Source organism: Hyla sarda, chromosome 4, assembly GCF_029499605.1.
Source record: "Hyla sarda isolate aHylSar1 chromosome 4, aHylSar1.hap1, whole genome shotgun sequence".
NCBI lineage: Eukaryota > Metazoa > Chordata > Amphibia > Anura > Hylidae > Hyla > Hyla sarda.
This window is the reverse complement of record NC_079192.1, coordinates 415,417,363-415,431,991: the sequence shown is the minus strand read 5'-3', so window position 1 is coordinate 415,431,991 and position 14,629 is coordinate 415,417,363. Positions and strand designations below refer to the sequence as shown.

The 14,629-nt window shown below is 50.6% G+C and overlaps 1 protein-coding gene across 4 annotated transcripts in view; it reads right to left on the bottom strand.

Moving 5' to 3' along the window:
• Positions 1 to 3,232: 3,232 nt before the first annotated feature.
• LOC130267712 (potassium voltage-gated channel subfamily KQT member 1-like) overlaps positions 3,233 to 14,629 on the bottom strand; it is a 139,343-nt gene continuing 127,946 nt past the window's right edge. For all 4 annotated transcript variants that reach the window (XM_056517832.1, XM_056517831.1, XM_056517834.1 and 1 more), the window contains one exon: positions 3,233 to 4,011. In XM_056517832.1, coding sequence (XP_056373807.1) covers positions 3,853 to 4,011 — 159 coding nt within the window. In that variant the 3' untranslated portion in view covers positions 3,233 to 3,852. The remainder of the gene's footprint in view (positions 4,012 to 14,629) is intronic.

Sequence of the window (14,629 nt, the reverse complement as noted above, 5' to 3'; positions counted from 1 at the left end):
AAACTAATACAGACCCCAGACCAGACCCCTAAACTAATACAGACCCCAGACCAGACCTCTAAACTAATACAGACCCCAGACCAGATCCCTAAACTAATACAGACCACAAATCAGACCCCTAAACTAATACAGACCCCCCCCAGATCAGACCTCTAAACTAATTCAGACCCCAGACCAGACCTCTAAACTAATACAGACCCCAAACCAGAGCCCTAAACTAATACAGACCCCAGACCAGACCTCTAAACTAATACAGACCCCATATTAGACCCCTAAACTAATAAAGACCCCACACCAGACCCCTAAACTAATACAGACCCCAGACTAGACCCCTAAACTAATACAGACCCCAGACCAGACCTCTAAATTAATACAGACCTCAGATCAGACCCCTAAACTAATACAGACCCCAGACCAGAGCCCTAAACTAATACAGACCCCAGACCAGATCCCTAAACTAATACAGACCCCAGACCAGACCCCTAAACTAATACAGACCCCAGACCAGACCCCTAAACTAATACAGACCCCAGACCAGACCACTAAATTAATACAGACCCCAGATCAGACCCCTAAACTAATACATACCCCAGACCAGATCCCTAAACTAATACAGACCAAGACCAGACCCCTAAACTAATACAGACCCCAGGCCAAAACCCTTAAACTAATACAGACCCCAGACCAGATCCCTAAACTAATACAGACCCCAGACCAGATCCCTAAACTAATACAGACCAAGACCAGACCCAAAAACTAATACAGACCCCAGACCAGATCCCTAAACTAATACAGACCAGACCCCTAAACTAATACAGACCAAGACCAGACCCAAAAACTAATACAGACCTCAGACCAGATCCCTTAACTAATGCAGACCCCAGACCAGATTCTAAAACTTATACAGACCGCAGACCAGATCCCTTAACTAATACAGACCCCAGACCAGATCCCTAAACTAATACAGACCAAGACCAGACCCCTAAACTAATACAGACCCCAGACCAGACCCCTAAACTAATACAGACCCCAGACCAGACCCCTAAACTAATACAGACCCCAGACCAGATCCCTAAACTAATGCAGACCCCAGACCAGACCCCTAAACTAATGCAGACCCCAGACCAGACCACTAAACTAATACAGACCCCAGACCAGACCTCTAAATTAATACAGACCCCAGATCAGACCCCTAAACTAATACATACCCCAGACCAGATCCCTAAACTAATACAGACCAAGACCAGACCCCTAAACTAATACAGACCCCAGGCCAAAACCCTTAAACTAATACAGACCCCAGACCAGATCCCTAAACTAATACAGACCCCAGACCAGATCCCTAAACTAATACAGACCAAGACCAGACCCAAAAACTAATACAGACCCCAGACCAGATCCCTAAACTAATACAGACCCCAGACCAGACCCCTAAACTAATACAGACCAAGACCAGACCCAAAAACTAATACAGACCTCAGACCAGATCCCTTAACTAATGCAGACCCCAGACCAGATTCTAAAACTTATACAGACCGCAGACCAGATCCCTTAACTAATACAGACCCCAGACCAGATCCCTAAACTAATACAGACCAAGACCAGACCCCTAAACTAATACAGACCCCAGACCAGACCCCTAAACTAATACAGACCCCAGACCAGACCCCTAAACTAATACAGACCCCAGACCAGACCCCTAAACTAATACAGACCCCAGACCAGACCCAAAAACTAATACAGACCTCAGACCAGATCCCTTAACTAATGCAGACCCCAGACCAGATTCTAAAACTTATACAGACCGCAGACCAGATCCCTTAACTAATACAGACCCCAGACCAGATCCCTAAACTAATACAGACCAAGACCAGACCCCTAAACTAATACAGACCCCAGACCAGACCCCTAAACTAATACAGACCCCAGACCAGACCCCTAAACTAATACAGACCCCAGACCAGACCCCTAAACTAATACAGACCCCAGACCAGATCCCTAAACTAATGCAGACCCCAGACCAGACCCCTAAACTAATGCAGACCCCAGACCAGACCACTAAACTAATACAGACCCCAGACCAGACCTCTAAATTAATACAGACCCCAGATCAGACCCCTAAACTAATACATACCCCAGACCAGATCCCTAAACTAATACAGACCAAGACCAGACCCCTAAACTAATACAGACCCCAGGCCAAAACCCTTAAACTAATACAGACCCCAGACCAGATCCCTAAACTAATACAGACCCCAGACCAGATCCCTAAACTAATACAGACCAAGACCAGACCCAAAAACTAATACAGACCCCAGACCAGATCCCTAAACTAATACAGACCCCAGACCAGACCCCTAAACTAATACAGACCAAGACCAGACCCAAAAACTAATACAGACCTCAGACCAGATCCCTTAACTAATGCAGACCCCAGACCAGATTCTAAAACTTATACAGACCGCAGACCAGATCCCTTAACTAATACAGACCCCAGACCAGATCCCTAAACTAATACAGACCAAGACCAGACCCCTAAACTAATACAGACCCCAGACCAGACCCCTAAACTAATACAGACCCCAGACCAGACCCCTAAACTAATACAGACCCCAGACCAGATCCCTAAACTAATACAGACCCCAGACCAGACCCCTAAACTAATGCAGACCCCAGACCAGATTCTAAAACTTATACAGACCGCAGACCAGATCCCTAAACTAATAAAGACCCCAGATTAGACCCCTAAACTAATACAGACCCCTTAAGCCCAAATCCCTTCATAACTACAGACCCAGAAACATCACACACAGTGAACGCAGACACCCAACACTTCTTTTTATCGATTGCGAAGTCTTGAGGTGCTGCCCTTTGGCTTAAGGCCCTGAGAAGTTATGGTCATGTGACCTTATGAGTGCGGCTCCTTCACCAACCTCCCTACTAGGGACCATTACCATGACCGATATATGTAAGTGCAGAATTATTATTACTGGTGGAAAATCTCTGTGGCATCGACCTTCTCATATGAATACCAGGAGGGTTGGTGGCTCCGCCTCCTCAACAGACCATAGGAATATATGATGACTACTTCCACCAGTCACCTGTACCCAATGGGAGGCGCTGTCCACCCACTGTGGTCTTCTAGGTGGGTATCTTCATGTGGTGACAACAAAGTATTCGAATCCAGACCCCCCATGTATAATATGCACAATCATAGATCTGCCCTCTACTTTAGTCTTTAATAATTCCCCTCCAGACTCATTTGCATACATTTGCATATTTCTGTAGGTCAGTAGACGAGTTATGTTGTCTGCAGATGATGAGACTCGTGATGTCCGGGAGGGGGATGGATTGTTACATAGGGGAGGGGGTCACCTGGGGTCAATATAAGGCAAATAGGTTAACACCCCCTCTAGCCCTCTATAATGGGGGGTCCTGGTCTCCGCCCACAGTGGCCTCTATGTGATATAGCAGAGGTTATTGGGGGGACGCGGGGGGCACCTAAGGAACCCATGGGCCAGATGTCACAGATTTCACTGCATAGTAAGAGACATTCATGACACAAGGTCCAGATGGGCCAGAAGAAGGCGGAGTGCCCAGAAGGGGGCGGCCATGGCTGCAGCTCGGAGGTCCTCTCCCTGGTGGCGCAGGCGTCCCTCATAGTAGTCTCTGGTCCTCCAGGTCCTGGCGTCCATTACGTGGCCTCTCTGTGTGGCACCACCTATGGGGTTCTGTGGCATCTCTAACATGGTGCCCGTTGGGGCCTCCGCTGGACCCTTGGTGGGTGGGAAGCCTCTTCTGGAGCTTGGTGGCTTCTGCCACGTTCACAGCTGGTGGGTGCCAGGTGGTGGCTCAGAACCGCCGGCTGGGGGTGGGGGAGCTGTGAGAGGGGTGCAGCCGGTGGGGGGACGGAGAGGAGGGTGCAGAGGGTAACACCCGATCCTCCTCTGGCACCAACTGAGCTCGGAAGACACGAAGGATTTCATCCAACTTGTTGTCCATCTGGGAGACCTGGAGGAGGAACAATCAGTGTAAAGCATGGAGGACACCACCCCCCTAATACACCAGAGGAGGAGGAACAATTAGTATAAAGCATGGAGGACACCACCCCCCTAATACACCAGAGGAGGAGGAACAATCAGTGTAAAGCATGGAGGACACCACCCCCCTAATACACCAGAGGAGGAGGAGGAACAATCAGTGTAAAGCATGGAGGACACCACCCCCCTAATACACCAGAGGAGGAACAATCAGTATAAAGCATGGAGGACACCCCCCCCTAATACACCAGAGGAGGAGGAGGAACAATCAGTGTAAAGCATGGAGGACACAACCCCCCTAATACACCAGAGGAGGAGGAGGAACAATCAGTATAAAGCATGGAGGACACCACCCCCCTAATACACCAGAGGAGGAGGAACAATCAGTGTAAATCATGGAGGACACCACCCCCCTAATACACCAGAGGAGGAGGAACAATCAGTGTAAAGCATGGAGGACACCACCCCCCTAATACACCAGAGGAGGAGGAACAATCAGTGTAAATCATGGAGGACACCACCCCCCTAATACACCAGAGGAGGAGGAACAATCAGTGTAAAGCATGGAGGACACCCCCCCCCCTAATACACCAGAGGAGGAGGAGGAGGAGGAGGAACAATCAGTATAAAGCATGGAGGACACCACCCCCCTAATACACCAGAGGAGGAGGAACAATCAGTATAAAGCATGGAGGACACCACCCCCCTAATACACCAGAGGAGGAGGAGGAACAATCAGTATAAAGCATGGAGGACACCACCCCCCTAATACACCAGAGGAGGAGGAGGAACAATCAGTATAAAGCATGGAGGACACCACCCCCCTAATACACCAGAGGAGGAGGAACAATCAGTATAAATCATGGAGGACACCACCCCCCTAATACACCAGAGGAGGAGGAGGAACAATCAGTATAAAGCATGGAGGACACCACCCCCCTAATACACCAGAGGAGGAGGAACAATCAGTGTAAAGCATGGAGGACACCACCCCCCTAATACACCAGAGGAGGAGGAACAATCAGTGTAAAGCATGGAGGACACCACCCCCCTAATACACCAGAGGAGGAGGAACAATCAGTGTAAAGCATGGAGGACACCACCCCCCTAATACACCAGAGGAGGAGGAGGAACAATCAGTGTAAAGCATGGAGGACACCCCCCCCCTAATACACCAGAGGAGGAGGAACAATCAGTATAAAGCATGGAGGACACCGCCCCCCTAATACACCAGAGGAGGAGGAACAATCAGTGTAAAGCATGGAGGACACCGCCCCCCTAATACACCAGAGGAGGAGGAGGAACAATCAGTGTAAAGCATGGAGGACACCACCCCCCTAATACACCAGAGGAGGAGGAACAATCAGTGTAAAGCATGGAGGACACCGCCCCCCTAATACACCAGAGGAGGAGGAACAATCAGTGTAAAGCATGGAGGACACCACCCCCCTAATACACCAGAGGAGGAGGTACAATCAGTATAAAGCATGGAGGACACCCCCCCCCTAATACACCAGAGGAGGAGGAGGAACAATCAGTATAAATCATGGAGGACACCACCCCCCTAATACACCAGAGGAGGAGGAACAATCAGTGTAAAGCATGGAGGACACCACCCCCCTAATACACCAGAGGAGGAGGAACAATCAGTATAAATCATGGAGGACATCACCCCCCTAATACACCAGAGGAGGAGGAGGAACAATCAGTATAAAGCATGGAGGACACCACCCCCCTAATACACCAGAGGAGGAGGAGGAACAATCAGTATAAAGCATGGAGGACACCACCCCCCTAATACACCAGAGGAGGAGGAACAATCAGTGTAAAACATGGAGGACACCACCCCCCTAATACACCAGAGGAGGAGGAGGAACAATCAGTATAAAGCATGGAGGACACCACCCCCCTAATACACCAGAGGAGGAGGAACAATCAGTGTAAAGCATGGAGGACACCACCCCCCTAATACACCAGAGGAGGAGGAACAATCAGTGTAAAGCATGGAGGACACCACCCCCCTAATACACCAGAGGAGGAGGAGGAACAATCAGTGTAAAGCATGGAGGACACCACCCCCCTAATACACCAGAGGAGGAGGAGGAACAATCAGTATAAAGCATGGAGGACACCACCCCCCTAATACACCAGAGGAGGAGGAGGAACAATCAGTATAAAGCATGGAGGACACCACCCCCCTAATACACCAGAGGAGGAGGAACAATCAGTGTAAAGCATGGAGGACACCACCCCCCTAATACACCAGAGGAGGAGGAACAATCAGTGTAAAGCATGGAGGACACCACCCCCCTAATACATCAGAGGAGGAGGAACAATCAGTATAAAGCATGGAGGACACCACCCCCCTAATACACCAGAGGAGGAGGAGGAACAATCAGTATAAAGCATGGAGGACACCACCCCCCTAATACACCAGAGGAGGAGGAGGAACAATCAGTATAAAGCATGGAGGACACCACCCCCCTAATACACCAGAGGAGGAGGAACAATCAGTGTAAAGCATGGAGGACACCACCCCCCTAATACACCAGAGGAGGAGGAACAATCAGTGTAAAGCATGGAGGACACCACCCCCCTAATACACCAGAGGAGGAGGAACAATCAGTATAAAGCATGGAGGACACCACCCCCCTAATACACCAGAGGAGGAGGAGGAACAATCAGTGTAAAGCATGGAGGACACCACCCCCCTAATACACCAGAGGAGGAGGAACAATCAGTATAAAGCATGGAGGACACCCCCCCCCTAATACACCAGAGGAGGAGGAACAATCAGTGTAAAGCATGGAGGACACCACCCCCCTAATACACCAGAGGAGGAGGAGGAACAATCAGTGTAAAGCATGGAGGACACCACCCCCCTAATACACCAGAGGAGGAGGAGGAACAATCAGTATAAAGCATGGAGGACACCACCCCCCTAATACACCAGAGGAGGAGGAGGAACAATCAGTATAAAGCATGGAGGACACCACCCCCCTAATACACCAGAGGAGGAGGAGGAACAATCAGTATAAAGCATGGAGGACACCACCCCCCTAATACACCAGAGGAGGAGGAACAATCAGTATAAAGCATGGAGGACACCACCCCCCTAATACACCAGAGGAGGAGGAACAATCAGTATAAAGCATGGAGGACACCACCCCCCTAATACACCAGAGGAGGAGGAGGAACAATCAGTGTAAAGCATGGAGGACACCACCCCCCTAATACACCAGAGGAGGAGGAGGAACAATCAGTATAAAGCATGGAGGACACCACCCCCCTAATACACCAGAGGAGGAGGAACAATCAGTGTAAAGCATGGAGGACACCACCCCCCTAATACACCAGAGGAGGAGGAACAATCAGTATAAAGCATGGAGGACACCACCCCCCTAATACACCAGAGGAGGAGGAGGAACAATCAGTGTAAAGCATGGAGGACACCACCCCCCTAATACACCAGAGGAGGAGGAACAATCAGTGTAAAGCATGGAGGACACCACCCCCCTAATACACCAGAGGAGGAGGAGGAGGAACAATCAGTGTAAAGCATGGAGGACACCACCCCCCTAATACACCAGAGGAGGAGGAGGAACAATCAGTGTAAAGCATGGAGGACACCACCCCCCTAATACACCAGAGGAGGAGGAGGAACAATCAGTATAAAGCATGGAGGACACCACCCCCCTAATACACCAGAGGAGGAGGAACAATCAGTATAAAGCATGGAGGACACCACCCCCCTAATACACCAGAGGAGGAACAATCAGTGTAAAGCATGGAGGACACCACCCCCCTAATACACCAGAGGAGGAGGAACAATCAGTGTAAAGCATGGAGGACACCCCCCCTAATACACCAGAGGAGGAGGAACAATCAGTGTAAAGCATGGAGGACACCACCCCCCTAATACACCAGAGGAGGAGGAACAATCAGTATAAAGCATGGAGGACACCACCCCCCTAATACACCAGAGGAGGAGGAGGAACAATCAGTGTAAAGCATGGAGGACACCACCCCCCTAATACACCAGAGGAGGAGGAACAATCAGTGTAAAGCATGGAGGACACCACCCCCCTAATACACCAGAGGAGGAGGAACAATCAGTGTAAAGCATGGAGGACACCACCCCCCTAATATACCAGAGGAGGAGGAGGAACAATCAGTGTAAAGCATGGAGGACACCACCCCCCTAATACACCAGAGGAGGAGGAGGAACAATCAGTATAAAGCATGGAGGACACCACCCCCCTAATACACCAGAGGAGGAGGAGGAGGAACAATCAGTATAAAGCATGGAGGACACCCCCCCCCTAATACACCAGAGGAGGAGGAACAATCAGTATAAAGCATGGAGGACACCACCCCCCTAATACACCAGAGGAGGAGGAACAATCAGTATAAAGCATGGAGGACACCACCCCCCTAATACACCAGAGGAGGAGGAACATCAGTATAAAGCATGGAGGACACCACCCCCCTAATACACCAGAGGAGGAGGAACAATTAGTATAAAGCATGGAGGACACCCCCCCCCCTAATACACCAGAGGAGGAGGAGGAACAATCAGTATAAAGCATGGAGGACACCACCCCCCTAATACACCAGAGGAGGAGGAACAATCAGTGTAAAGCATGGAGGACACCCCCCCCTAATACACCAGAGGAGGAGGAACAATCAGTGTAAAGCATGGAGGACACCACCCCCCTAATACACCAGAGGAGGAGGAGGAACAATCAGTGTAAAGCATGGAGGACACCACCCCCCTAATACACCAGAGGAGGAGGAACAATCAGTATAAAGCATGGAGGACACCACCCCCCTAATACACCAGAGGAGGAGGAACAATCAGTGTAAAGCATGGAGGACACCACCCCCCTAATACCCAGAGGAGGAGGAACAATCAGTATAAAGCATGGAGGACACCACCCCCCTAATACACCAGAGGAGGAGGAACAATCAGTGTAAAGCATGGAGGACACCCCCCCCTAATACACCAGAGGAGGAGGAGGAACAATCAGTGTAAAGCATGGAGGACACCACCCCCCTAATACACCAGAGGATGAGGAACAATCAGTGTAAAGCATGGAGGACACCACCCCCCTAATACACCAGAGGAGGAGGAACAATCAGTGTAAAGCATGGAGGACACCACCCCCCTAATACACCAGAGGAGGAGGAGGAACAATCAGTGTAAAGCATGGAGGACACCACCCCCCTAATACACCAGAGGAGGAGGAGGAACAATCAGTATAAAGCATGGAGGACACCACCCCCCTAATACCCCAGAGGAGGAGGAACAATCAGTATAAAGCATGGAGGACATCACCCCCCTAATACACCAGAGGAGGAGGAGGAACAATCAGTGTAAAGCATGGAGGACACCACCCCCCTAATACACCAGAGGAGGAGGAGGAACAATCAGTGTAAAGCATGAAGGACACCCCCCCCCCCTAATACACCACAGGAGGAGGAGGAGGAACAATCAGTATAAAGCATGGAGGACACCACCCCCCTAATACACCAGAGGAGGAGGAGGAACAATCAGTGTAAAGCATGGAGGACCCCCCCCCCCTAATACACCAGAGGAGGAGGAGGAACAATCAGTATAAAGCATGGAGGACACCACCCCCCTAATACACCAGAGGAGGAGGAACAATCAGTATAAAGCATGGAGGACACCACCCCCCTAATACACCAGAGGAGGAGGAGGAACAATCAGTATAAAGCATGGAGGACACCACCCCCCTAATACACCAGAGGAGGAGGAACAATCAGTGTAAAGCATGGAGGACACCACCCCCCTAATACACCAGAGGAGGAGGAACAATCAGTGTAAAGCATGGAGGACACCACCCCCCTAATACACCAGAGGAGGAGGAACAATCAGTGTAAAGCATGGAGGACACCACCCCCCTAATATACCAGAGGAGGAGGAACAATCAGTGTAAAGCATGGAGGACACCACCCCCCTAATACACCAGAGGAGGAGGAGGAGGAACAATCAGTATAAAGCATGGAGGACACCACCCCCCTAATACACCGGAGGAGGAGGAGGAACAATCAGTATAAAGCATGGAGGACACCACCCCCCTAATACACCAGAGGAGGAGGAGGAACAATCAGTATAAAGCACGGAGGACACCACCCCCCTAATACACCGGAGGAGGAGGAGGAACAATCAGTATAAAGCATGGAGGACACCACCCCCCTAATACCCCAGAGGAGGAGGAGGAACAATCAGTATAAAGCATGGAGGACACCACCCCCCTAATACACCAGAGGAGGAGGAGGAACAATCAGTGTAAAGCATGGAGGACACCACCCCCCTAATACACCAGAGGAGGAGGAACAATCAGTGTAAAGCATGGAGGACACCACCCCCCTAATACACCAGAGGAGGAGGAGGAACAATCAGTATAAAGCATGGAGGACACCACCCCCCTAATACACCAGAGGAGGAGGAGGAACAATCAGTATAAAGCATGGAGGACACCACCCCCCTAATACACCAGAGGAGGAGGAACAATCAGTGTAAAGCATGGAGGACACCACCCCCCTAATACACCAGAGGAGGAGGAGGAACAATCAGTGTAAAGCATGGAGGACACCACCCCCCTAATACACCAGAGGAGGAGGAACAATCAGTGTAAAGCATGGAGGACACCACCCCCCTAATACACCAGAGGAGGAGGAACAATCAGTATAAAGCATGGAGGACACCACCCCCCTAATATACCAGAGGAGGAGGAGGAACAATCAGTGTAAAGCATGGAGGACACCACCCCCCTAATACACCAGAGGAGGAGGAGGAACAATCAGTATAAAGCATGGAGGACACCACCCCCCTAATACACCAGAGGAGGAGGAACAATCAGTATAAAGCATGGAGGACACCACCCCCCTAATACACCAGAGGAGGAGGAACAATCAGTGTAAAGCATGGAGGACACCACCCCCCTAATACACCAGAGGAGGAGGAACAATCAGTGTAAAGCATGGAGGACACCACCCCCCTAATACACCAGAGGAGGAGGAACAATTAGTATAAAGCATGGAGGACACCACCCCCCTAATACACCAGAGGAGGAGGAACAATCAGTATAAAGCATGGAGGACACCCCCCCCCCCCTAATACACCAGAGGAGGAGGAGGAACAATCAGTATAAAGCATGGAGGACACCACCCCACTAATACACCAGAGGAGGAGGAACAATCAGTGTAAAGCATGGAGGACACCACCCCCCTAATACACCAGAGGAGGAGGAACAATCAGTATAAAGCATGGAGGACACCACCCCCCTAATACACCAGAGGAGGAGGAACAATCAGTATAAAGCATGGAGGACACCCCCCCCCTAATACACCAGAGGAGGAGGAACAATCAGTATAAAGCATGGAGGACACCCCCCCCTAATACACCAGAGGAGGAGGAACAATCAGTATAAAGCATGGAGGACACCCCCCCCCCCCCCTAATACACCAGAGGAGGAGGAGGAACAATCAGTATAAAGCATGGAGGACACCACCCCCCTAATACACCAGAGGAGGAGGAACAATCAGTGTAAAGCATGGAGGACACCCCCCCCTAATACACCAGAGGAGGAGGAACAATCAGTGTAAAGCATGGAGGACACCACCCTCCTAATACACCAGAGGAGGAGGAACAATCAGTATAAAGCATGGAGGACACCGCCCCCCCTAATACACCAGAGGAGGAGGAACAATCAGTATAAAGCATGGAGGACACCACCCCCCTAATACACCAGAGGAGGAGGAGGAACAATCAGTGTAAAGCATGGAGGACACCCCCCCCTAATACACCAGAGGAGGAGGAACAATCAGTATAAAGCATGGAGGACACCACCCCCCTAATACACCAGAGGAGGAGGAACAATCAGTGTAAAGCATGGAGGACACCCCCCCCTAATACACCAGAGGAGGAGGAACAATCAGTGTAAAGCATGGAGGACATCACCCCCCTAATACACCAGAGGAGGAGGAGGAACAATCAGTGTAAAGCATGGAGGACACCACCCCCCTAATACACCAGAGGAGGAACAATCAGTGTAAAGCATGGAGGACACCACCCCCTAATACACCAGAGGAGGAGGAACAATCAGTGTAAAGCATGGAGGACACCCCCCCCTAATACACCAGAGGAGGAGGAACAATCAGTGTAAAGCATGGAGGACACCACCCCCCTAATACACCAGAGGAGGAGGAGGAACAATCAGTGTAAAGCATGGAGGACACCACCCCCCTAATACACCAGAGGAGGAGGAACAATCAGTATAAAGCATGGAGGACACCACCCCCCTAATACACCAGAGGAGGAGGAACAATCAGTGTAAAGCATGGAGGACACCACCCCCCTAATACCCCAGAGGAGGAGGAACAATCAGTATAAAGCATGGAGGACACCACCCCCCTAATACACCAGAGGAGGAGGAACAATCAGTGTAAAGCATGGAGGACACCCCCCCCTAATACACCAGAGGAGGAGGAGGAACAATCAGTGTAAAGCATGGAGGACACCACCCCCCTAATACACCAGAGGATGAGGAACAATCAGTGTAAAGCATGGAGGACACCACCCCCCTAATACACCAGAGGAGGAGGAACAATCAGTGTAAAGCATGGAGGACACCACCCCCCTAATACACCAGAGGAGGAGGAGGAACAATCAGTGTAAAGCATGGAGGACACCACCCCCCTAATACACCAGAGGAGGAGGAGGAACAATCAGTATAAAGCATGGAGGACACCACCCCCCTAATACCCCAGAGGAGGAGGAACAATCAGTATAAAGCATGGAGGACATCACCCCCCTAATACACCAGAGGAGGAGGAGGAACAATCAGTGTAAAGCATGGAGGACACCACCCCCCTAATACACCAGAGGAGGAGGAGGAACAATCAGTGTAAAGCATGAAGGACACCCCCCCCCCCTAATACACCACAGGAGGAGGAGGAGGAACAATCAGTATAAAGCATGGAGGACACCACCCCCCTAATACACCAGAGGAGGAGGAGGAACAATCAGTGTAAAGCATGGAGGACCCCCCCCCCCCTAATACACCAGAGGAGGAGGAGGAACAATCAGTATAAAGCATGGAGGACACCACCCCCCTAATACACCAGAGGAGGAGGAACAATCAGTATAAAGCATGGAGGACACCACCCCCCTAATACACCAGAGGAGGAGGAGGAACAATCAGTATAAAGCATGGAGGACACCACCCCCCTAATACACCAGAGGAGGAGGAACAATCAGTGTAAAGCATGGAGGACACCACCCCCCTAATACACCAGAGGAGGAGGAACAATCAGTGTAAAGCATGGAGGACACCACCCCCCTAATACACCAGAGGAGGAGGAACAATCAGTGTAAAGCATGGAGGACACCACCCCCCTAATATACCAGAGGAGGAGGAACAATCAGTGTAAAGCATGGAGGACACCACCCCCCTAATACACCAGAGGAGGAGGAGGAGGAACAATCAGTATAAAGCATGGAGGACACCACCCCCCTAATACACCGGAGGAGGAGGAGGAACAATCAGTATAAAGCATGGAGGACACCACCCCCCTAATACACCAGAGGAGGAGGAGGAACAATCAGTATAAAGCACGGAGGACACCACCCCCCTAATACACCGGAGGAGGAGGAGGAACAATCAGTATAAAGCATGGAGGACACCACCCCCCTAATACCCCAGAGGAGGAGGAGAACAATCAGTATAAAGCATGGAGGACACCACCCCCCTAATACACCAGAGGAGGAGGAGGAACAATCAGTGTAAAGCATGGAGGACACCACCCCCCCTAATACACCAGAGGAGGAGGAACAATCAGTGTAAAGCATGGAGGACACCACCCCCCTAATACACCAGAGGAGGAGGAGGAACAATCAGTATAAAGCATGGAGGACACCACCCCCCTAATACACCAGAGGAGGAGGAGGAACAATCAGTATAAAGCATGGAGGACACCACCCCCCTAATACACCAGAGGAGGAGGAACAATCAGTGTAAAGCATGGAGGACACCACCCCCCTAATACACCAGAGGAGGAGGAGGAACAATCAGTGTAAAGCATGGAGGACACCACCCCCCTAATACACCAGAGGAGGAGGAACAATCAGTGTAAAGCATGGAGGACACCACCCCCCTAATACACCAGAGGAGGAGGAACAATCAGTATAAAGCATGGAGGACACCACCCCCCCTAATATACCAGAGGAGGAGGAGGAACAATCAGTGTAAAGCATGGAGGACACCACCCCCCTAATACACCAGAGGAGGAGGAACAATCAGTATAAAGCATGAGGACACCACCCCCTAATACACCAGAGGAGGAGGAACAATCAGTGTAAAGCATGGAGGACACCACCCCCCTAATACACCAGAGGAGGAGGAACAATCAGTGTAAAGCATGGAGGACACCACCCCCCTAATACACCAGAGGAGGAGGAACAATTAGTATAAAGCATGGAGGACACCACCCCCCTAATACACCAGAGGAGGAGGAACAATCAGTATAAAGCATGGAGGACACCCCCCCCCCCCTAATACACC